General features: G+C 37.4%; 1 protein-coding gene across 1 annotated transcript; it reads left to right on the top strand.

Moving 5' to 3' along the window:
• On the top strand, positions 1 to 24,699 carry LOC146005495 (neprilysin-11-like). The gene is made up of 5 exons (XM_083144739.1): positions 1 to 26; positions 1,044 to 1,111; positions 10,163 to 10,275; positions 17,200 to 17,364; positions 24,483 to 24,699. Exons 1-5 carry the CDS (start codon positions 1 to 3, stop codon positions 24,654 to 24,656), a joined length of 546 nt encoding a protein of 181 aa, XP_083000865.1. The 3' UTR covers positions 24,657 to 24,699.
• Positions 24,700 to 25,397: the final 698 nt, after the last annotated feature.

Below are 25,397 nucleotides of genomic sequence, written 5' to 3'. Positions count from 1 at the left end.
ATGGCGACAGGAAGTGGGTCTATCTTGTAAACTGTTAGACTTAGCTAAAATCTGTTTCCGAATTCACAATGTACACCTATATGTGAGCAAAAATCTCAATACAACCCATGTTCGGATATTCAAAATGACGACAGGAAGTGGGTCTACAGCCTAAGCGGTAAGACTTAGCCAAAATCTTTTTGCGAATTTATAATATACACCTATATGTGAGTAAATGTCTCAATACAAGCCATGCTCGGAAATCCAAAATGGCGACAGGAAGTGGGTCTACACCCTAAGTGATAAGACTTAGCCAAAATCTGTTTGCGAATTTATAATGTACACCTATATGTGAATCAAAGTCTAAATACAACGTATGTTTGGAAATCCAAAATGGTGACAGGAAGTGGGTCTACAACCTAAGCGATAAGACTTAGGCAAAATCTGTTTGCGAATTCTCGGAAACCGTTGGTTGTAGAGAGTTCGGGTTTTCTGCATTAGCATTGTCTTGGAGTCCAAGTTTGGTGTTTCTAAGTTCAAAAGGGAGGGGTTTGGTCCAATTGTCGAAATTATGGATTTGTTAATGACAATGTAGTGTAATTCGGGGCTCCCATGATAGCCTGCTTGCTGAACCCGAATACATTCATAGGCATGGTGATTTTTATGCACGCGAGTTGAAATACCACGACAATAAGTTGCCAATTGTGTGAATGGGGATTTTCGCCAAATGTTATATATCTGAGAAGTTAGCCACATCACAGTAAGGTAAGGTGTTATTCATTTAGGTTAGATTAGATTGTAATAGAGTACGATGTTAGTTTAGATTAGGGTGTGAAAGAGTAACATGAGTCGGTAACACTGTGAGCCCCACTGAGCCCCATTTTCGGTTGCTGAACCGGTGCAACTCCACTACTCACGAAATATTAAATTTCTCTAATAAATTGTAACATTCATAATAAAATGAATTAAATCTTTCCTGTACATTTTCAAACATAATTTTCAAGTTATTATTACATGAAAATATTGAAAATGAATAAATTAATTTTTCGTTTTGTTTATTTCAGGTCACTCAATTACGGAGCCATGGGAACCGTTCTAGGGCATGAGCTAACTCATGGGTTCGACATAAACGGTTGGTTACGCCACCCCGTAGAATAACAAAGTATGTTGTGTGCTCTGTTTCTCTACGGTTTTACATTTTCTTTTTTGCTTTTTTATGTTGTTGGTTACTGCAAAGCCGTAATTAAATAATTATTTATTAGTTTGTAGTTAAGATTTTGAATCTTTCATCAGCTGTAGGAGTTTAACTTAATGGCTTCGTTTTTGCTTTGTAACTTGGTATAAGGTTGAATTCAGTTGGAGGTATGTTATATTTATAATTGTAATTTTACGTTATATAACATTGATATTTTTCTTACTTAGTAGTATTGCTTTTTAAGAATACTTCATTGAATTCAATACGTTGCCACAAATAATTAAAAGACTATTATTAATTAGTATAATAAATAATGTTAATTTCAGTAACTTTAAAATATTGGACAACAAAGACAAAGAAAGAACATTCGGGTACACATAAGCACGCATGCGCTGTAAAGTTTGCAGTGTTGAAATTTTACAATACATATCGAAAAATGACACAGGTAACCCAAGAGCCAAACAGAGGGTGAAACATTGTGAGTACTTCAAAAGCACCCCAACGGAGGTTGGAAACTTACTTAAGACAGTGGTAGCAAAAATTATCAATGTTTATAATTGTGCAGTGACAAATGCAAAGGTTACTAACAATTGAATATAATTTTTCATTCTTTAAGTCCTCTCAAACAAACATTTTTTTCTGAGTGGTAAAAATTTATCACTACTCGCGAGTGTGGAAGAGGCATAGGGGGAAGCCGTAGGGAGTAAAGGAAGCTTCTTTGTGTGAAAGATATTTGTTGTTAATTAGTCGCGGCAATAGAGCTGAAGAGTTCTTACTAGCATGGGCAGAGGCGGAAACACGATTTTTATTGTGTGGGGGCCAACACCTGGATAAAAGTACCGATAATGGTGAAGATGAAAATAATAATTATAATAATAATAATAGTTTGTTTAAATGTACTGGAACAGTTAAAAATACCTTATACAGCACTATGTCACAAACAGTAATATCACAAGATAAACTCACAGTGGTTTTTACATTAAACCTAACTTTATACCTAAAGATAATATTTTAAGGGAGTCATAGCTAAAATCATCGATTAATATTTTTATAAATTCACTACCATTTTTTAAATTTACTGATAATAATGTTTTTTTCTTGGTTTGTAGTTAGGAACGTTATATACTATTATATTTATAAAGTATTTACTATCAGTCCTATTTGACAATATGTTTTGCATCAATAAATTAATTTTATATTTCCTTCTTGAGCTCAAGGATGGTAGGTTAAATATCTCCAACTACTTCATATAATTTAGTGATATTATGTAACTTTTTTAATTTTCATACAAAGCAACCTGATTCAATTTTCTCGGTGTGACTATGTGCTGCTACGTTCCATATTTCACTTCCATATTCCACTAATGCTAATATGGAAGTACAACAAAATAACAATAGTTATAATAGCAACAAAATAATTTTATGAATCTGGTAGGCCTTGCAAACTTCCAAGACTCATCAAAATCGAACGCCGATTCCAGTTGTGCACTGTCTCGAGATACATGAGTCATCCAGTCACTGTTGCAACATTAGGGCCTAAATTAGGCCTCCACCATGGCGCAGTGGTAGCGTCGTTACCTTGTAATCAAGGGGTCCCAGGTTGGATTCCCGGTGTAGGCACATAGTGGTTCGGATCTCACTTCAAACTGTACGTCCAGTCCCGATTAGCCGTACTGTGCATAAAGTGGACTTAAAGCACCAAATCAATCCAAATTAGGGCCTACATTGTTAAGAGAACTTGAAATGTTTATCACATTTATGAATTTGAAAATCCAGGGATTTTTTTAAACATTTGTATGTATTACTGACAGCTGAAAAGGAGTACGTACGAACCAAGTTTCGCAAAGAGTGGCATCTTAAACATATTTCTGAAACTTTGTGTCGCTGGTGGTTGTTCTACATTAAACAATCTTTCGAAGATCTTTGAAAACTGTTGCTACAGATTTTCTCTCTGGTGTTATTTTGCAAATTTTATCCATATCAGTTGCTCAAGATATCCTCTCTAATTCACAAAGATACGTAGTTTCTTTGGTTTTCGTATATTTCATCGTGAAGGGAATTTTATTCCTCAATGAGGGTGTAATGCAGTACGCCTTCAACCATTACATTCCTGACATCATGTGATGCTTAACACTAAAGCGCAGGGACCCATAAAATGCATCATGAAATCAGTATTAAAGGTTTTTCCATATTGCTATCTATTCCAATAAGTCGTCATTCGATCACGTTGTTGCAAAGTATCTAGTTCTACAGATCGCATTGATAGTAACTTGATGCAAGGTATAATTGTTAGCTTGTATATTCAGATGGGTACAAATAGCAGGTAGGGTTGGCCTACACATTTCAAGAAACAAACGACGTAATAATGAAAGGGAAAAAAATATTTACGAATTCAAGACCAAAAATGTGACATAAAATGAACAAAACACACAAACCTATTTCAAAACCTTCTAAAAAAATCGGAGAATATGTGGAAATCAGTTTGCCCTAATAAAAAAAACTAATTTGAGAAGATAGAAAATCTAACAGTTATACAAACTCAAGGCCCCTGCGACTAACGTAAATTCAAATGTCTTCATGCGTAGTGAAATATAATGTCCGTCAAATTAGAGAGTTTTTGCCGCAGCAATTATAAACTCAGTGAAAACGGGAGAATAAAATGACAAGCATAACTGAAGGAAATAATTTGAAAGAATCCTTTTTTTTTTGTACATTCACATTTGTACTTGCCATTTTTGCTTAATTATGTATTTTATTATTGGTTTAGGGTTTCAAACTTAATGCAATGTGAAAGAATTTGAAAAAATCCGAAGATCGGTTTCTTTTTAGAAAGAAGAATTATTTCAAAGTTGGCTACTTTATGTTGGCTCTGAGGTGCTATGTTGCCAAATTATTGAATTCAGGACTTTCAAATTTTTCAGGCCGGACAATTAAGATGTTTCGAGGAGTACATCTACGTCTTCTCCTTCGTGATCCGTGGGGGTTCCAATCCAAGGCATCCTTTTCTAATGAGCCATCCGGTTTTCTCAGGTTAAGCCCGATCCATTGCCATTTCCTGTTCTTTATTTGTTGTATGATTGGTTTCTAATTTGTGATATCCCAAAGTTTGTAATTTGTAATTTTATCAGGCCACCTTATATTCATGATCCTCCTTAAGCAGCCAATCACAAATGTTTTTAGTTAGTATCCTCTTTTATTTGTTTGATTCCAAGTTTCACAGCCATATAGTAAAACTGACATAACATTTGAGTGAAATATCCTGAGCTCCGTTCTAAATCCAATTATTTTACTTCTCCATATTGGATACAGTTGAATGAAAGCTATATTAAATTTGCTTATTATGGTTTTGACATCTTCATCTGCTCCTCTATTTTTTGTTATTATTGTTCCAAGATATTGAAACTTTTCCACTTCTTCGACAATTGTGTTACCTATTTCCAATTCTGCTTTTTTATTGCATTTGTTTTCATTTCTTTTGATTTTCGCCATTTATTTTTAATCCGACTACTATTGATTCAGTTTCGATGTTTTCATTTTGTTTTCCATATCATTGAAGGACTGCGAAAGGAGGGAAACATCATCTGCAAATTCCATCATCTGTATCCATCATATTCCGTCGTATTCCTCTTCTCTATTTGTCCAAAGCTATCCTCATTACATAGTCCATCACTAATAGGAACAAAGTTGGCGCTATCACGCATCCTTATCTTACTCCAGTTTTATTTGTTGTTGGTTCCGATAGCTCGTTGTTGTGTATAACTTGACACTTGCTTCCTTCATACATGTTTCTCATGAGATTTAGTATTTTACTAGGCATACCTCTTTTGTGAAGAATCTTCCACATTTTGCTACTATTTAGTAAATCAAGAGCATTTTCGTGGTCAATGAAGACTGTATATAGGGTTGTTCTCCATCTGCTGGCTGTTCTAGTATAATTCGGAGAGTATTTATATGATCCACATATGATCTATTGGAATGGAATCCTGCCTGTTCCTTCTATTGGTTTCTTTATTCTATTTAATAATATTCTTGCAACTACTGATAGATTCGAGTGAAGGACATGGTAATGTAGATTAATACTAAGTTGCACAAGATTAAATCCAGACGGTGAACCAACAACATATTTAATAGATAACTGTCCGAAACATTCAAATCACGATACAGAGAGATCAAACACAGAATACATCTGCTTACGGTTCATCTTCTTTTAGTTGTGAAGGCCAAACCTTGTAGCCATACGCTTATTAGCTGGACCGTATCATCCCATTAAAAAAAAATCAGGTATGCTGATGACCGTATTGATCTAGTGGGCTGCGAATTCTGGTAGACCTTCTCGGAGACGAATGAGGCGTGCCAGGACCTGGTCCTTGGTATCCAGCTCTGACTGGTGTAGGTTTTGGTACTGTTCCACCGGGGTTGGCTGAATTTCTATTTGGTATTGAAACATTGAAGTCGTCGCCATCTGCAGTGTCGCGTGACACACGTCTCTTCAACCAACTGGTGTGTACCGCTCGTGTGACCCCATCTGCCAACATTATCTCGTAGAGGATACTATCCCCAATGCGACAAATAACAACTCCTGGGATGTAATTGGGAGTACCGTGTTTAGGTGATTGAACCCAAACTGCTCAGTTGATGGCGAAGATACCATATCTCGACGAAGAGTCGTTCCGAAACTTTGCTGACTTCCTCTGCTTCAACGAAGATTCACTCGACAGAGGCACATTATGTGGACCGATGTTTCAAGACCCAAAGTGCTGGTAGGCTTTCTTTTCCATCCAGTCGCGCGTTCCGAAGGATGAAAAGAAGGTTGGCGATTCCCATATCAAGTTCAAGCATGCGCAGATTGTGTTCGTCAGTTACGATCTTAACGAGAGCGGTCTTGACAGCATGAACGTATCGTTCTACTAAGCCGTTGCTAGGATTGTGATAAGGCGGCGAAGTAATATATTTGATGCATTTCTTAAGGCAGAAGTTACAAAATTCGAGAGAAGTAAACGTTGGGCCGTTTATGATACAATAGTATTTGGTATCCCTAGCGTGGCACAAGATTTCATAAGCCAGCGTATTGTTTCCTTTGTGTCCAAAGTATGTACACGCCATACTTCTGTCCACTTACTGAAGGCGTCTACTATCAGTAGGAACTTACGACCCGCAAAGAGAAAATGGTCTCTATGCCATCTCTCGTTCACGTACGACCTTAGGAGCATTAGCTTGGCATGTATTGCAGATCGCTACAAAATCTGTAATCTCTGCTGATATGCCTGGACACCAAAATCTCGATAGACAAAATTCTTTCATTTGAGTTGAACCAATGTGTCCATCGTGTAAAACTCTAAGAACCGTCTTTCCGTTTCACTGTGGGTGTGATAAGTCTATCTGACCAATGAGCGTTACCTGCTCGTACGTTAGGTGAACTCTTCTTTGGAAGAAAAGAGCGAGCTTCTTCCGTTCTCAGACGTGTTGAGTTGATCTGGCCAACCGTTTACTATATGAGACCACTAATGAGAGCAGTGGGTCTTCTGAAGTGTCGTTCTGTATTGAGACTCTTGAAAGAGGAGCTACAGCGTCTTCAATGGACCCAAAATATGCATGAAGTTCTTCTTCTCCAGCTGGTATTGTGTCACGTGTTTGCGTAGGCAACCTGCTTAGCATGTCAGCTACTTCTACCTTGCTTGAATGAATGATATTATATCGGTATGAAGATAAAAGTAGAGCCCATCTCATCAATCTATTGGATGAATGTTTTGAAATGACTCGATCCGGAGAAAATATAAACTTTACAGCACGTGCGTCTGTAACAATCTCGAACTTGTATCCGAGTAAAAATTTGTGAAATCGCTTAATTCCGTGAACTATGGCTAGAGCTTCTCTCTCTACCTGGGAATATCTCCGCTCCGTCTCACTGAAGGTGGTAGAAGAGCAGGCGATGGTCTGTAGACTTGGAATGTCTATGATGTTACTTCGTGCCGAATAATATGACGTGATATTATGATATAAATATATTAATAATATACTATGCCTAGTCATTCCATTGATTTATCCCAATTGCGCACACAAAATATGGTATAATGTCCACTCCTAACCAACCTCCATGGCGGAGTGGTTAGCACAGCGCGCTACGACAGCATGGGCCCCTGGTTCGAATCTCGGGTGTTCTTGGTGAGTGTCCGTTAATCAATGTCATCATATCATCACTCATTACTCATCTTTATCGTCGCTATTTGCCAAAAGTGAAAGAATAGCGACACTAAATAACAAAAATCCAATCAAATGGAACATCTTCACCGATTTAATTCTATACCGTACCAAATTCCCACTTTATTACTGCTTCTTGCTTCATTTTACTGCATCTCAATTGTTTTCCGATTCGAAAAAAATTGGAATGTTGAGCAGTTGATTGTGCATTGTTTTGTTGTTTGGATTGTTTAATTAACGTCGCATTAATTAGTTTTAGACCAATCGTGACAGAGGGAATCGAGAGCACAAAGGAAGGAGAAAAGACAAGTTAGAGACCACGGCTTTCTTTAAAGGTAGGATTCCTTGTACACGACTGAAGTGACTACAGAGTATTATGGATAAAATTTGTTTCGCTTTTTCCTTTTATTTCTGTTTCAGTTATTTTACTTCGCTTATCTTCTATCACTCGTGTTAATCGTGTCGGTGAGGAAGAATTATAAACTCGTGAAATGGACGATGGGACAAGAAATATATATGCCTCTCCCACGGTTCGAAACTGTGACCACAAAATATTGTCTTATTTTTAAAATTTACGTCAAATATGGTTTCACTCGTCTCTTTCTCAAGGCGTTCCATTGCCTCTGCGATGGCGTAGTGGTAACTTCTTCGACATGTAATCAAAGGCTTCCGAATTCAATACCAGATAGAGCAACATTTGGTTCGATCCCACTTTAATCTGTAGGTCCAGTGCATAAACTGGACTTAAACCATTAGCGTGTGGCATGTGGCCTGTGATGAGAACCATTATTTCAGTGAACCTTCTTGACAATTACTAGTATCACTCGAAAAATATTTTCCTACGAGTAGATCTTGTTAAGAAACCAGTTGCTGAAATGTTCTTCTTGAGGCCACGTAGCACCCAGCTGTTGTTTGTTGTCGCTGGGGCATGAGTCATGTGATTCATGCTATCAATGCTCAATCCTTCCCGAGAACTCAGATCCACCAGACAAACTTAAGCGAATATTTTGTTATTTGGGTTGCATAAACAACAGGCTTTAAGACGTTACGAAATTCTAGGTCCCGTAGCCCAGGTAATTCTTTCTCCGACTGTACACCACGCGGGGTTTATCCTGGCAGGCCACGTTGTTGAATACCGAAGTTGAGATTGACCTTGTGTTGGATAACGAACAACATATGTTTCTCGATGCTGTCAAGCGAGCAGGAGTTCATCAGTGCCCGCTTCGACATGCAGTAGCAAACAAACTCTACGTGGCCCATTACGATCCCGGAAAACGTAGCAAACATATATTCTATATCGATATGAACAACTTGAATGGCTCTGTCATGACGCAAGGTCTCCCCGTTGCCTCCTATGAATGGCTGTCACCTGATGAACTTGAAAATCGCGAGTTTCTGTCTTGGCCCGAGGATCACGAATGGGGTTGTTTCATAATCGCACACTTTTCCCCCAAAACGGTCATTTGAACTTCAAGCATGACAGCTGAGAAGGGCTTGATTTGGAGTTCCATGTGTCGAAAAGTGGCGATCCTAGGCTGTAGCCTTCCAATTGAATATAGTCATGCGTGACATTGGACGATGCGTGACGCGCGCACGGACGACGAAAGTCAAGAATGATAGGCAAACTCACATCCCAGCTACGAAAAATGCTCGTTTTCGAACAAAATCGTGAAAAACAGGTCAAACGAACCTCAAAGGTTTCTGAAAATGACTACTTGGCTTCGTAGTCACAGGTGAGAAGGGGCTGATTTGGGGCTTGTGGTGTCGGTAAACGGTGGGTACAGACTGTAAAATTAAAAATTAAAATTGCGTCTTGGTGGGGGGTAGGTTGCAATTGTCCCTTTTTCCCTACTTCGACCCTTGATCTGTTAAAGATTTTCAAGAGATGAAGTGACCCCAATATACTTCCTGTGGGGTTATCACCAAGTAAACATAGATCGCACCATTCAACCCGGTGCATAATGTTCCAAGTTGTAGCTAAAAATACTGAGATAGCCAATGGTTCAGCAAAGGTTACATAATCTCTCAATATTGTTATTTAAAAAAATATATAACAAAAAGGGTCAATTTTGATGCTATAATTGTCATTTTTTCTGCATTGGAAGCAAGTAAAGATAAATTGTAATTATTTTCTTTGTGAGATATCAGTCTGGTGGTATAAATACCAGATTTTGTAAATTTGACTTAGAATAATATGTAATACGTATAACAATGTAACTTTTTCAAGCAGAGTTTAGACATTACATTTTTTTTCTGCAGAGAATAATATCCACACTGTTTTAGTTACAATAATGATTGTTCTTAACTTTTTTCACTTCTTTTACATGCAGGCTGTGTCTGGTAACACAATCTTGTAATTTTGTTTCCCAGACTAGTAGTGGTAATATGTTTTCAAAGATATTTTCATTTAGACATAACTGAAATATTCTTCAAAATGCTTGTACAGATGCTTATTGTTTCCAATCACAAATGCAAAGTATGAATTTTTACATTAGATCTATATTATTGTTAAAGTGTTTTTCTTGGATTCAAATTTTGTATGGATAAAATATTGAAGGACGCACTTAAAATGTCCGTGCTTGTTAGTGAGGGTGGAGAGGAGAGGGTGCGAGGTGCGGTAGTAGTGCGGAGCGCCAAGTGACAATTCTGCCTAGGGAGCCAAAATATATATCTATGGCGCTGCAGTATAGCATTATTCTGTTATTTTTATTAACTGTTAAATATAAATAACACAAACATTCATTCTTTCTGTTCTCACTCAAAAACATGTCACATTTATTTTTCTCTTCAGGTAGAGACTACAACAAGTACGGAGAACTGAAGGAATGGTGGAACAAAACTACAGTGGAGGAATATGACAAACGTGCTAAATGTTTCATAAACCAGTATGATGAATACGTAGATGTAAGTGTAGAATAATAGAACTATTCATTTATTGTTCTCCATCTAATATTCTTTGTCTAACACAGAATTATGAAATGACTGGTAAGAAACTTACCTCGGTTATCCTCAAAATGTATGAAATTGACATGAAACAATTACAGTTACACTACAGCCTAAAAGAAATAGACAGTTTGAATGTTCTACAGAAACAAGAGGTTTAATAAAATAGCTGAATTACTTACATGGTTGGAAGAGTATATCTTGCCGTTTTCCTGGCTGTTAAAATGTTCTATCTGCAACATTTTTGTAACATGGCAGATATCAATGCGATAATGCAGTTCTCCCCAAATTCGTCTCAGACAACCAGTATACTCAAATTTCTTGATCGAATAGTAGATGGACTGGCTTGTGGGTAATTCTTTGCCATGCCGTGTTCTAAATGCTATACAAGAGTATTAGAATTTGTTTTTGGAAACTCAGTCGCACGAAGCCTTTTCTACCTGGCTCGCGACAATATTGCCTGACTAACGGCACAGGCTCTCACGTATTGCTGAATTCAAGAAAACAAAAGAAAAGTGAAAATCGTTAACCTGAACACTTTCTCAACAAAACTCTACTAAATGATTCGTGATAAAACAAAGAGTTTTGTCTTTATAATGAGCTTAATAAGTATATTTTAGGCTCACCATGTTTGTTTCCCAATATTACAAGTCCTGTTAATTGTTTTTAGGAAATATGACTGAATATGTTGGTCGAATTTATGAAATAAAGGGGAACTGAACTGAGCCTACTGTTATTCATTGTAATACACACTAGCGCCCTTTTAGCGAGCCACTTCATGATTATTTTTTAGGAAAGTTAATTTATCTTCATATTGTAACTGAAGAAGGAACGACACACACATCTCTTCATAATAGCTTATTTGACAATCGTGGATCCCATGGGTGTGTCCAAATGTATGGAAGTGTTTGAAATGTCAAGGGCAACATTTCTAAAGAACGTGAAACAATATTTCTTTAGAAACGTCATATCTTACTACTTACAAATAATAATATGTCCACTGTTTCTCGAGATAATTGTGAATAAAATTGACCCCTAAGCTTATAAGCAAATGATCAAATTTTCACCGCGATATGAATATCCCTTTACAGGTTAAGTTAAGATATATGAAGAGCGATGATCGAGGTCGAATAGGATACTGTAGAACTTTGCAGCTCTAATTCTTGAAAGAGTGTTAACGGAAGTTGACAGCAAATTCCATGTCATAATGCATCCTCAATGACAACGAACCTAATGCACGTAATCTAAAACTAACCATTAGATATTATGCAAGGTATTCCAATCCACCACTTTCTAAATAGTCACGAATTTCGTTCCGATATTTATCGCCAATCTCTTAGTCGGATTGATGTGAGTGAAGAAAGAAAATTAACTTACGTTTCAATGTCCAACTTGACAAACATGAGAAAGGCTTTGAAAATGGCTGATACATTTCTTAAATGTACTCTATTAAATTGACGGCCCAGATAATACCCGAATTTTACTTCATGGTAAGCTTTGAAATGTTTCCTTTGGTGTCTTGATAAGTACAATTTTCATTCTGGTGTGTCGTTAGTAGTGACAGTGTGACCATTCCTCCCGTTCTGACTGGGACAGCTCCGTTTCAGTGGCGTGTCTCACTAAAAAAAATCACTATTTGTCCCGTTTCACAGATGTCTAGCAGTTAGCAAAAAGAAAAAAAAGGAAAAATCAAAGAAATTTTATGCTAAAAATGTTGATGACAACACCGTGGTAAAAAAGCTGAACTGCGTTTCCAACCCTTAACAATCTTATTACGATGTATGATTTAGTGGATGGTATTAATAAATAATTAAATGTAAATGCTCCATTGTCGTTGAGAATTCAGCAGTCTACTGTTAGCTCACGTCGCGAGATATATTGCTTTGTGTTTTTCGTTGTTTGTAGGGAAATGATTGAACATGGTCAAGAAGCGAAGCTGTATATTTTGTTTCAATACGGTTCTTCAGCAAGAATTTAAATTCCTTCATCTTGACACAAACTCAAAAGACAAATATGTGTAAGATATGTGGGGAGTTTTGTAAACATTTCGTAAAGAATAAAGTTTCCTCAAGAAAATTAATTTTTATGATAAATACTTCTGGCATTCAACTACAGTCTCGAATTAACATCAAAAGTTGACCAGAAGTGACCAGAAATACTATTTAACTCATACCGAGATTATGAAAAACTAATGTATTTCAGCAACTGGAGATCATATTTCATTTTCGGTTTTGTGATGTGTCATTTATTTGATCCATATTTCATTAAATAATAATAATAATATGTTAATAATAAAAATTATTTTATATTCAAGCCTAAACGATCTTTCAGGAATGCTGGGAGGTGATCTCCTTCTAATGCCCCGTTTTTAGGTCAGGAGTTTATTTCGGATGCCTGTAACTACTGGCGTACGCAAGGGGGCTGGGATCTGAAGAGGCTACGGTGCCTCCAATTTTTTATTATATATATATAAAAAAAAGCATTAAAGACGTCGGGAAAACTCAAAGAATCAAGTGCAAACTCCTTTAAAAATGACCTCCAATAAATATTTTGCTTTTGAATAATTTTTAAACAAAAGTTTAAAATGCAAATGGAGCTCATATCTTATGAAGAATGAACTACCAAAGGGGTGTCACGGAAACTGATTTATGGCGATGTACTCGTATTATTCTATGATCCAAGCAAAGATTTAATCTTACCCTGTACCACTAACTTCCACATTTTAATAATCCTGACATTTGGAGTACGTTCTAAAAGTGTTACAACTTCTAAATAATTTTTCTGACTTAGTTTAATGGCACTAAACCCGTGTTCACATTCACCTATTGATATTGGTTCAAATTCTATTGAATTCTAATAATCTTTGATTATGTGAGGTAGAAACGTGTTTTTGGGTTCTCTTTGTAGATGCGTAAATCTGTAAGTAGGGACGCACACATGCTTTCGCTTACAATAAAGTTCTCCTTACATGTCACCATACAACACACGTTCACAATTATCAAAATGTGCATTTAATAGGACCACATTTGAAAAGATTTTGATTGATTGAGTGATTGATTAATTTTATTTCGCTTTTTGTGCCTCTTGGCTAATTTGCGAAGATGCGGATGAGTGATGACATGATGTAATTGATGAATGGACCTTCACATACAACCATGCCCAAGCGGGATTCGAACCCGGGACCCTTGGCGTCGCAGCGCGATGTGCTAACCACTTGGCCAAGGAGGTCGACAACCACTCAGCCACAGGGTCCGGCACATCTGAAAAGAGACCCAATAAATCTTGAAACCGGCTGTTTGAAAAAAAAAAAATCAATATACAGTTTTCTTGAACTACCATCCTCGTACACGATGAATCAATATTTTTCAATGTTTCAAGGGATTTCGGATTTGCGTATTAAATGAAAATACAAACATAGCGTTCTAACTTTTTTTTAGATAATCTGTTATTTATTTCTGACAACAAGCACCCCACAACGAATCACGATAAGACGGCGAATTTCCGGGTGGGCTCGTGCCAAACAGGCTTATATAAGTTGTACCCAGTCGCCATAAACTGCGTAACGCAAATTTGCAATTATTGTAGGTAGCTATAGGACTGTAAACTTATTGACGAACTGAACTTAAACACTATATAATATATTTAATAATATAGTGTACTTATCTAGCGAGTTGGAAATAATCACCCTTGCTTGAGATATTTCTTTTATAATGAGATTTGATGTTTCAAGATATAGGGTAGAATCCATCCTTGAAATCTCACTCTGCATTAAAATGAATAGACGCCTGTTCGTTCGCTACTTTCACATCGCACATTTCTGGTGTCCTGTTCCATCATATTCTAAATGAACCCAGAACGAGGTCTCGAACCTCCTATGTTTTGGAATTGTTACATTTTTGAAATAACCATAAATTCTAAATCAAAATAAAGAAAGAAAGAAAGAATATATATATATATATATATATATATATATATATATATATATAACTGACTCTCTAGCCTTCTTAAACCCTTAGGTTCATGGTTGCAGCAACACAAACTCTCAATCTCTCCCTATCCTGATCAAGTTCTACATACTCTTTTTCCATCCTTACCGATTTCCTATAGGTCCAAATCAACATTATCCCGGCATCTTCATCTTGGTCTTCCTACTGGTCTCTTACCATCAGGTTTCCCAACAAGAATTCTGTATACTCTTCTTTTTTCTCCCATTCATGCCACATGGCCTGCCCATCTAAATCTTCTTGATTTAATTATTCTAATAATATCTGGACATGAATACAAATTATATACTTCTAAATTATATAACCTTCTCCACTCACCTATCACCTCATTTCACTTAATCCGAAATATTTTCCTAAGGTTCTTATTATTAAATACTCTCAATTTATATTCCTCTTTGAATGTAAGGGACTAAGTTTCGCATCCATATAATACTACAGGCAAGATTACTCTTTTGTATATTTCAACTTTTTGTTTCTTAAATATTAAACGAGAAGACAAAAGTTTATGAAGAGAAACGTAACATGCATTTCCTGAATTAAGCCTGTTTTTTTTCCTCTTTAATATAATTTTCATTTGTTAGTATTACTCCTAAGTATATGAATGTGGAAACTGAGTCATACAGGTTGTTATCAATAATTAGATTTTGATTATTATATAACACTTGGTTTCGGCTTGTAAGAATATATTTAGTTTTCTCTTTGCTAACTTCTAAATCTATCTCTTTAGCGGCTTTGAAAAATATTGTATGTGTATATGCATATAGGAGGTTGAATTTTGTAACCCAAACTAAACAAGATACTGAGCCACTGAACGCAGCTATGCATTACCTTTTTTTTTTTTACAAGTCCCCCGCCCAGCTCAAAAAAGAATAATTTGTACGCCAGTGACTCTTACTTGAAGACGGTTAGATATCCTTAAAGCTTGCCATGCAACATACGAGGGACATTCCGAAAGTAAGTTTCGTATTTTTTTTCACAGGGAAGCTGTATTACAAAGTGAGAAAACAATACATTGCCATATCAAAAGACAATCTTTCCTGAATTCACGACTGGAGGAGCGAGAGCAGAGGAGCGATGGCGCATGCGCAGAGTGCCGAAGAATATAGAAAAGCAGCAGACCGACGTGCCCGATCTCATTTGAGTGCAAACCAGTAAGGCAGAAAGACGTGTGCTGGAAACGTGGTCACAAATGGAAGTGCGACACACTATTAACACACACTAAGCAATCTGCAGTCCGCCATTCGATGCAAGAGACCAGGGCTCTTGAATCGAGGGGTTTTTGTTCTTGGATGACAATGCAAGACCACCATACAGCAAGGGTCACTGCAGAACACATTCGTTGTCTGGGATGGGAGAGATTGAATCACCCGGCCTACAGTCCCGATCTTGCCCCATCAGACTTCCACCTTTTTCCTGAGTTGAAATCAACACTATCGGGACGTCACTTCAGAAGCAATGAAGAGGTGCAACAGGCTGTGAAGAACTTCTTTAAATCGCTGGGCACCGATTTTTACCAGGAGGGTTTCTTGAAATTGATTTCACGGTACGACAAATGTATCAATGTCGGTGGCGACTATGCAGGAAAATAGCCAAGAGATTGAATTTCGTTATAACGTTGTATTCTTCTGTTTGTAATAAAGCTTCCCTGTGAAAAAAAAATGACGAAACTTACTTTCAGAACGTCCCTCGTAGGTCGTTCATAGGAGATTTGTTATATTAGGGTCGTTGATTGTGGATGGAGTGAATCGGTTAGTGGACGGGAAGAATTGTTGTAGTATCAACAGAAATTAAAGTAATTAGATGAATTTTTACCCTATGTTGGACACGGATTAACCGCTCATCAAGAATAATATGAACACGATGTATTGGGCTGGAGGAGATATCTTTATCTCGCGCTCGGAAGTTCGCTGCACATGCATATAGGTATTGCCGAGTGCATTAGTAAAATTTCGATAACCTTTGTAAACTTGCAGGGTTGCTATGAACAATATTTGTTGTTGGATTGATGACATCTGGAACATGTATTCTCATTGTTCTATTGATGTTCAAATGTAGTGTGTGCGGTACCAGTTGTTGTATTGATAAATGCAAGTGTTGATTCAGATGATGTGTTGATACAGGTAACATTGTTCATTACACAGTACTTACAAAATAAGTGTATGTGCAAGTGTATTTCGGTAGACTTTATTTCCTGCCACACTGTATGTAAGTTCCCTAGGAATGTTATACAGGGTGAGCATAAAGTCTTTCCCTGATTATGAATATTTATGTTTCAACTTCCACGGTAGATAGGCAAATATAACCTATGGCAATAAGTAGTGCAATACATCAAGTTTCTTTTCCATTTCTTGGTTTTGTCTGATTCGTATTCTGATTCCCATATCATGGCCACCGCGTTCGCCGGACATAACCCCTCTTGACTTTTTTTTATGGGTTTACGTTAAGGACACAGTGTTTAGGTCACCAGTTCCTGATATGCAAACTCTTCAGACACGACTACGGGATGCTATAGAGACGGTGACGGAAGAGATGTTGGCAAAGACATGGAGAGAATTTGAGTATCGCCTAGATGTTATAAGGGCAACAAAGGGAGCACATGTCGAAGTGTACTGAAGTGTACTGATAACAAAACATTATGAGTTAAGCTACCATTTCCAACATACCGCATATCTGTATCTAGCATAGATATAAGTTTGTAATCAGGGAAATACTTACCCTGTATGTGCGCTATGGACGACAATTTCATGGTTACTTCTCAGCAATCCCCAAACTACAGTATTAAAGCACGAAATTATCTCCAATTACCCAAAAGCATGTATCACTAATGCACTACAATAGGAAATTGCAACTTAGTCCCATTGTCTTTTTTCATAATTTCCAGGTGAATGGTAAGTTAACTCTAGGAGAGAACATAGCAGACAACGGAGGGATTAGGGAGTCCATAAGAGCCTACCGAAAGTATGTGCAGAGGAACGGCCCAGAGCCGAGGCTTCCTGGTTTCGAGGAATACGACAACGAACAGCTGCTGTTTCTAGCATTCGCCCATGTAAGTCAGAGGATACTAAGTACATAATCATGTTTTCATTATTACAGGAACACAAAAGTAAAAGGGTAATACACGTTTTATTTTACCATGTATCTTAAAGATAAACGTTTTCACCAATCAGCAGATAAAAGTGAATTTCCTTTTAAGTAAAATAATTGCAAGGTAGGTGAGTAAAAGGTAGCCAGTGTTCCCAAGGTGGTCTACTTTACGAAATTCGTATGAATATTTATTAGAGCTAACAAATGGCACAAGATTAATACACCCAGTCCCACTCAGGTGCACCAAATGTCTCGGGCTCCCAACAGCCTTTTTATGTAAGTAATTGTCTTGCGGAGAGAGCAGATTAGTCGTCCTTGTTATTTTCAGTTAAATAAGAAATGTGTGTTTGTCCATCCTCACATTATTGAATGCTCATATATTATACATGTATTGAAAGCTCATTTAATTATCGTTTTGATACACCTCATATCTCCTCTCCTGTCTTCGATTACAGGCTCCACTGCACAATTTTCCATTCCTCTCTTTTACCTTATACTCCAATCACCTCTTCCCCTTTCCTCTTCACTCTCCTCTTCTCCTCTACTCTCATGTCATCTTGTTTCCCTCTTTTTCCACCCTTGTTCCCCTTTTCTTCATATCTCTCTCTCTATCTATATATCTTCTTTCCATTCCTCTCTTTCTTCATCGCTCAATTTTTATCCTCCCTTTTCTTCCTTCCGCTCCTATTATCTTCTACTTTCGTCTCTTTCGCCTGCTTGCTAACTTTTTTTGTGTAGACACATCAACGGTAAAGTAGTGGAAAATCGATTTTCTTTAAGTAGAACTTTATTTCTTTCATAAAATATTTTGTCATTTGCGATGTAATACGAAATATCTTTATAATTTAAAATATATAATTCTTAGTTTTATTCATTTCGGTTATATCTCCGACGAGAGAATGCTAACTATGTACCGGCTACGTTTTCGTGGCACAAGATCATTCGGTGTTCGTTCAGACAAGTTCCTGTCATCCCTTGGTGTTGATTGTGATCTGCCAGACATTACTCGACTTGTGCTGCCTCTTCCAACTTGAGAATTTCCTGAATCTTTCATTTACATGGTTATAACTGTCCTTCGAAAGGCAGTTCCGCGTTCGTCATAGACTCTTAAAGCTACGGTTTCTCATTACATTCTGCCTGTTTGTGCGTGGCAGAGTTTCACTCCATCAATTGGAGTTTGCTGACGTAAATGCTCCGAAGAAAGTTTTTGTCTGGACTGATTCCAGAAGTGCTTCAAAGTATGGAATAGGTAAGTTCCCGGCATCAGGCAGTGAAGCGCATTTTTCAACGGGTCTTGTCCTTATGTGCCAATGCTGATGTTCGCTTCTGATGGGTCCCTAGTAGAGGTCTGCACGGGCCTAAATTGTAAGGCCCGAGTCCGGCCCGGCCCGAGGAAAGGAAACCCGAACCCGACCCGAGTCCGATAATAAGTAAACATGAGCCCGGCCCGAGCCCGAAAACATAATTAAAATTACTTTCCAATTCAGCATTTGAAAAAAAAAATGGGCACTGTTGTACTTCGTTAACTAGCTGTTATAAAAAATGTAAACAATCGATGAGAAAAAAAAATCCTGTTACTTTTGCTACATCTACTATTGGTGAAACAAATATTAACAAAACATGCGCTACTTTAAAAAAAAAAGATGTAGGCCTACTTACTGACAGGTTACTGGTTAGTGTCCCATGTTACTGTGCAGAAAAAGTACAGAGTCCACTGAGAACTGAGGCTGGTTCGTCTCTGTTGGATCAGCAACCCAGCTGCACTAAAATTCCTTTCACTGCTAACACTTGAAGCTGGTATACATAGGAATTGTCTGGCAAGCCGCGATAAATACGGTAACTCCTGTTCGTGATCTTTCCACCATTCCAGTAGGTCTTTAATGTCAACCGAACCATAACTATGATTTAAATATTTTTCAATTTCTTCGGCCTCGTTTTCACTTCGGGCATCAATATTTTGATCTTCGATACACGTGAAATCCAGTATTTTTAGTCTTTTGGCAACTTGAGATTGAGAAGGGACAGAAGAACTATTTCGCTGAGAATGATCTTTACGTTGGGATTCTGGCTCTTTGCTCTTTAGATCCCGTATTAAGGAACACACATCGAGTCTTGTCTCCTCTTTCTCTGTATTTTCAAGCATTCTCAACTGACGGAAATTAGGACACAAGAAGCAAGCAATCTTATGAAATTTGTGCAAAACAAACTTTTCTGCGAGTAAATTTAATGCAATTTGTTTTAACTGCAACAGATCCTCTGGATCTGAGAGATTCTGTTCTTTAAGGTGATGTATTAAATTGAATCGCAAAGGAAGCACAAGTGGTAGTGTGGGGTATGTATCTGCTTCTAATTGCAGAGAAGCGTCTTTGAATGGTTCCAGAAACTCGATAAGCATTCTCAGGATATCTCGTTGAACGTGTGCCATTCTCCCTTCTTCCTGGCGTACGATAACAATATTTTCAATGTCATTGTAGTTGACATCAAAAGATTTGTACATGTCAATCCTACTGTACCATCGAGTTTCACATTCTTGATATAGGGTAGTTTTCAAATGTTGCGTAAGACCTGTGTGTTTCATGTACCGCACTATGCCCTTTACCTCTGTTGTCAGTGTGTCTATATACGATAAATGAACTTCCGCCGAGAGTTTCTGGAATAAGTTCCTCTGTATTGTGTTAAGTAGATGGGAAGAACAGTTTAATCTGATGTACGCCTGAAGGGCACTCACGATGTTACTTCCCTGGTCCGTTACAAAAACAATTTGAGAAAGGCTGCCTTGTTCAAGACCCACTGAAACTGCTTTTCGATTTAATTCTCTTTTTATGTTCATTCCCGTTTTCCGGTCAGGTGTAAATTCTGCTGTGAAGAGCACTTTACTACACAACCCCCATTTCTCATTAACGAAATGAACAGTAAGAGTTATGTAAGAAATGTGTTTAAAATCATCACTCCACATATCAGTAGTAGCAGCACACTCCCGCCTATCAATCATTGTTTGCACCGTATGAGCCAGCGAATTTCGGAGGATTTCAGCGTCTTTCACTACATTACGTGACACTGTGGTAGGGTGGGGGAGCAATTCTTTTATGTTCACATTACCATGTTGGGAACCTATTTTAACCAATATCTGAGAGTATTCTATGAATCCTTCACCTTGCACAATGTCAAAAGGTCGTATATCTTTGCAACACGAAGAAACACATGCTTTTGTAACTTCATCTTTAACATTTTGTGGAAGACGCGATGAGGAAGACTGAAAAAAGGATAGAATTTTACCTTGTCCCGAAATTACTTTACAAACATGCCTTCTTAAATGAGAAGTACCGGTTTTCGAAGCAGAATAACTTAAAACCACATTGCACTTCATACACTGCACAGCACAAATCTTCTCATCGCTATCCCTCTTCTTTATCTCTCGAAACTTTTTCCCAATGTCATTTTTCCACGCGTATTCTCCACTAACACATATTCCCCATCCTTCAGTTTAGTTTTAATTTCTTCTGTGTTCATTTTCGAAAGTAAAAACAAAACCCGAGCGCGTACAACAGAACAACAAACACCGGCACTTGACTGACGAATGAACGATACACACTCTCTTGCTGTGGAAAGGGGAAGTTCCAAATTTTGCTGACTGCTCGCCTGGCGCCGCTCTGGCTGGGTGGCGGTTAAGCTTGGCGACAGTGAAACGCGTGCACACCTGACGGCAAAGCTGAGGTCGTGCAGTCCTTCAAATGATGAGACATTTAAAAAATGCTCCTATTCTCAGTATCGAAGTAAACCATAATTTCAATAATTAAAAATTAATTTTCGATGACAATATTTGCTAACAAAATAGGCACGAGGTCCGGGCCCGAGTTCCGAGAAGTTCTGGTTATGTATGGCCCGAGTCCGGCCCGAGCCCGTGCAGACCTCTAGTCCCTAGTCACGTGGGCATACAGGGGAACGAAGCAGCCGGTGCTGCTGCCAAGTCTGCTGATGCAGACAGCGACGTTCTAGTCCACTTTCAGCCAGCTAGCAACCTGCAGGTTGTGTTTCGTTGTCGAATACTTGACACTTGGCAGGAGGACTGGGATGCGAAAACGGGGAACAAGCTTCATGATATTAAGCCCACCATTGCTGCATGGAGTTCCTCGTCCCGTCCCTCTAGTCAAGAAGAAGTTCTTCTCAGTCGACTTCGTATTGTCTAACCCATGGTCATTTCCTGCAAGTTATTGAATGTTGAATTTTTGTTTTTAAGTCCAATTTATGCACAGAAAGGTTAATCGGGACTGGACATTTCCTGCAAGTGCTGGAGCCTCCAGTGTGTCGTGTTTGTAATGTTGTTTTAAGTATTCGTCATATTCTTGTTGAATGTACCGATTCTGCTTTCCTCAGACAAACTTCTAATCTTCTCAGTCCTATTTGGAGATGAGTGCAGAGTTTTACTATTTAATGTTATATACCTTTGGGTGAATAACTGTACTCTTCCCCTGTGTGTCAGGATACTTTTAGTTTTTCTATCTTTTAAGGCGGCGTTTGTCTTGTGCAAGTCTCTCTACAGCCTAGCACTTTTAAATTTTCTAAAGAGCTTTTCACATCTCTTGTTCTAAATTTTTAAGCAAGAATTGTAGATAAGGGGATATTTCCCCGTACACATTGCAGGGTGGGGAATGGCTATATTTATCGACGCACCAAAACCTTATAAATCAATCAATCAATAATGATAGCACATCTGTCCTCAAGTGAGAGCGGATACTAAGAGACTGTAATGTTGTAAATGTTGTAATTTCATCTTCATATGTCTAAAAGTTTCTGTGAAAAAGGAACATGAAGTTACAATTAGGACACTAACTCTGCCCAGCTGGGCAATTGAAACTTCCCTTAAGGCACCCTCAAATAAATTAGTTTTGCGTACGCCTAAGACAACAAAACATATCTTGTAATTTGAAATTAGCAATGCTTATTCGAGGCAGGCGAATGTCATTTATTGAGTGTTACACTCCAAGAATGTGGTCACTCAGCTTAAACATGCATTTAGAAAATGCAATCGCATGGAACTGTATAATATAATAATAATAATAATAATAATAATAATAATTCATGCTTTTCAAAACACACTTTTTTAAGCATATGCAATACAATCAACACGACAGGGGGTGGGGGGATTTATAACATTTGGGTCCTGATGACGTTCTTATTATTATCATTATTATTATTAACAGTTTTGTTATCACGGTACTTAATTTCCACTAACTGCATACTCTGTAATAATAACAGTAATAAATTTTAAAATATATGCACATATGTTTAGAGATTATTGATTAAACTTCAATAAAGGAATACACTTAGATTTAACAAGAATACACTCACATAAAATTGTTTACATTATATTACATAGCCACATTGGTCAAGGACTGAGAAACAAGGATGTTGATTTCAACCGAGGAACAAAAGTTTATATTACGTAACCTTGCGCGACTTTCATTTCAGTCTCCCATACTAACTTGCACTACTGTAAAAACTACCGTACTGAAAGTAGAGGTATGAAGAAATAAGCAAGTGAAAGTACATGCCATGTTTATTTTGCAATTATCATATTAATTAGGAATTTTAATAGTCTTTGTCACTTCTACGCATTCAGCGTCTCACTTTTGTGCGGCCCCATGAATTTGCGGCCTGTAGGCTATGGCTTGGGATATTCTAATGGCAATCTCCCTCCTCTCCCGGTCACGAATTACAATGATATCAAATGCTATAAATAAGGATATATCAATGATTTATCCAAACACCCTAACACACGTCTAAACTTAATTAATATCCCGAATTCTTGATCGCAAGGACACAATTTATGTCCACTTTGCGTTGTTATTTTTTAATGCAATCATCAAGTCACTTTTTATACTTCTTCAACTGATAACCCTTCCATGCGTTGTCTCATCATCATGTGTATTCATACATAGCCTACCTTCCGCCAGCCTGTTTCGCTATGTTGAAGTCACCTTGTGTAACACCGTCCATGACGACGAAATGTAAATCTTCTTCAGCTTTTGACTTCCTTGAAACAGCTTTTAGAAAACCGAAAATGGTTCGTTCACCATACAAGTTACATAGAAGTGTGTTATTAACAAAAGTGAAATGTCATTCACGTTGTAACTTACGATACAAATAGTTTCGCGAGCATGACCTGAAGATACCTTTACAGCAACTGAAATTTATTTTACATTGGGTGTTCACGGAAAAAGGAAAAAAGAATAACATCTCAATCTAATCTTAACAACAAGAAAGATGAAGCCGTTTGTCTTTGTAGAGACTGTCCCCAGTAAAAATAAGAAAATGCGGCTTCTCTCAGATTGGAATGTATGGTTTGCCTTTTGAATACAATAATGGCGTCTCACTTCAATACCAAACATTCGATTCTCAAGAAGTCATAACATAATATGACACTGTAATAGTTAATGCTTTCGGTTGAAATTTAGCATTGGGATAAGGGTATTGAAGAAAATTAAGAGGTAGGCAAACACCCCTTCACATCCCTAGCGTCTCCCTCCATAAACAGATTACTAAAATACTAGCTGCAAAATTAGTCAATAGTTCTGTGTGCTCAAACAAAGGACTTGTTGAAGCACCACATGCCCTGAACAAATAATAGAAGACTTCTTCTTCGTCTCTCAATATGACCAGAAGACTTTAGAACTCTACATGTCAAATATTCTATCAGAATACGTGAGTTAACACTGTGAACTTTAATGGAAATAACTAAGATAAGTAATTATCTTTATAATTTATGATCTGTTTGCTATAATTATAAAAAAGATGAATGATCATGTACATGAAAAGTTGCATAAGAAAAAATGTGATTGAATGTCTGGGGAATAAACTGCTAGTAATATTACTACACATTAAGATTTGGATGCGGTTTCGATACCCTGTGGAGGAACATAGTTTTTTTATGTTTACACTGTAAGTCCAATCACCATTAGCCTATCTGTGCATAAAGTGGACTTAAATCAGCAAGTCCACAAGAGAAAGAACATACGTATAATAGATCGAGATGATTATAAATGTGTAACTTTTTTGAGGAAGAAATGCTCTATTTTTCAGGAGTTCTGCAGCTACACATATGAAGAAGCAGGAATTGTTACTTTTGGAAATGTCCACAGCCCTCACAAGTACAGGATAAACGGAGCGCTCTCCAACTCTAAGGAATTCTCCAGGGCTTGGAAGTGTCCGTCAGATTCTCCTATGAATCCCAGTCAAAAATGTCAGATTTGGTGAGGCTCAAGGGAATCCATATGACTGTGCTAGTGGCATGTCATATTTGCAGATCAAATATTGGCGTACGTTATTCAAGAAAGTTCTGAACGCATTTATTTCTTGCATACATTAAATCTATTTGAATTTTTATTTCAAAGCAAGAAAATTATATACCTACAGACATCTTTGAGATATACAATTATAATTTTTATAAATATGGTGAAGAATAAGCATGTTCTTCTTAAATATCTTGAAAGCAAAAACATGGCCAATATATATATATATATATATATATATATATATTTTCAAATTACTAAACAATGGAAAATTTTCTTCGCGTGTCCCTGACCAATGATGAACAATTTGCCAGGTGACAATTTTGTCACCTGAATCGCATCTTCGCAAATTAGCCAAAAGTGGCACTAAAAGCGAAGTAAAATAAAGCAAATCAATCAAACAATTTTGTCAGCTTAGTCACAACAATGACTGTAACAATACTTGATGAAATTCAAAAAAGAAACTAACAAGCACTAAGATTGTATTTCCACGGTTTTCACTACAGCAATTACACAGGTTCGCTAATATGATAATATTTTAGAGCCATTGGTCTACATGGTAGGGGAAGTCTGGAGAATATGAGCAGTTGGGGAATATGAGCAGGTTGAAGTATTATCGCGCACACCGCCAAAAGGAGGATCTCGTTTCCGCGTCCGACAGCAGCACTTCGTTGAAGCCTCTACCAGTACCCCACTTGTGAGCCTA

This window comes from Lepisma saccharinum, chromosome 23, assembly GCF_977018435.1.
Source record: "Lepisma saccharinum chromosome 23, izLepSacc3.1, whole genome shotgun sequence".
NCBI lineage: Eukaryota > Metazoa > Arthropoda > Insecta > Zygentoma > Lepismatidae > Lepisma > Lepisma saccharinum.
This window is presented reverse-complemented; position numbering and strand designations above follow the sequence as displayed.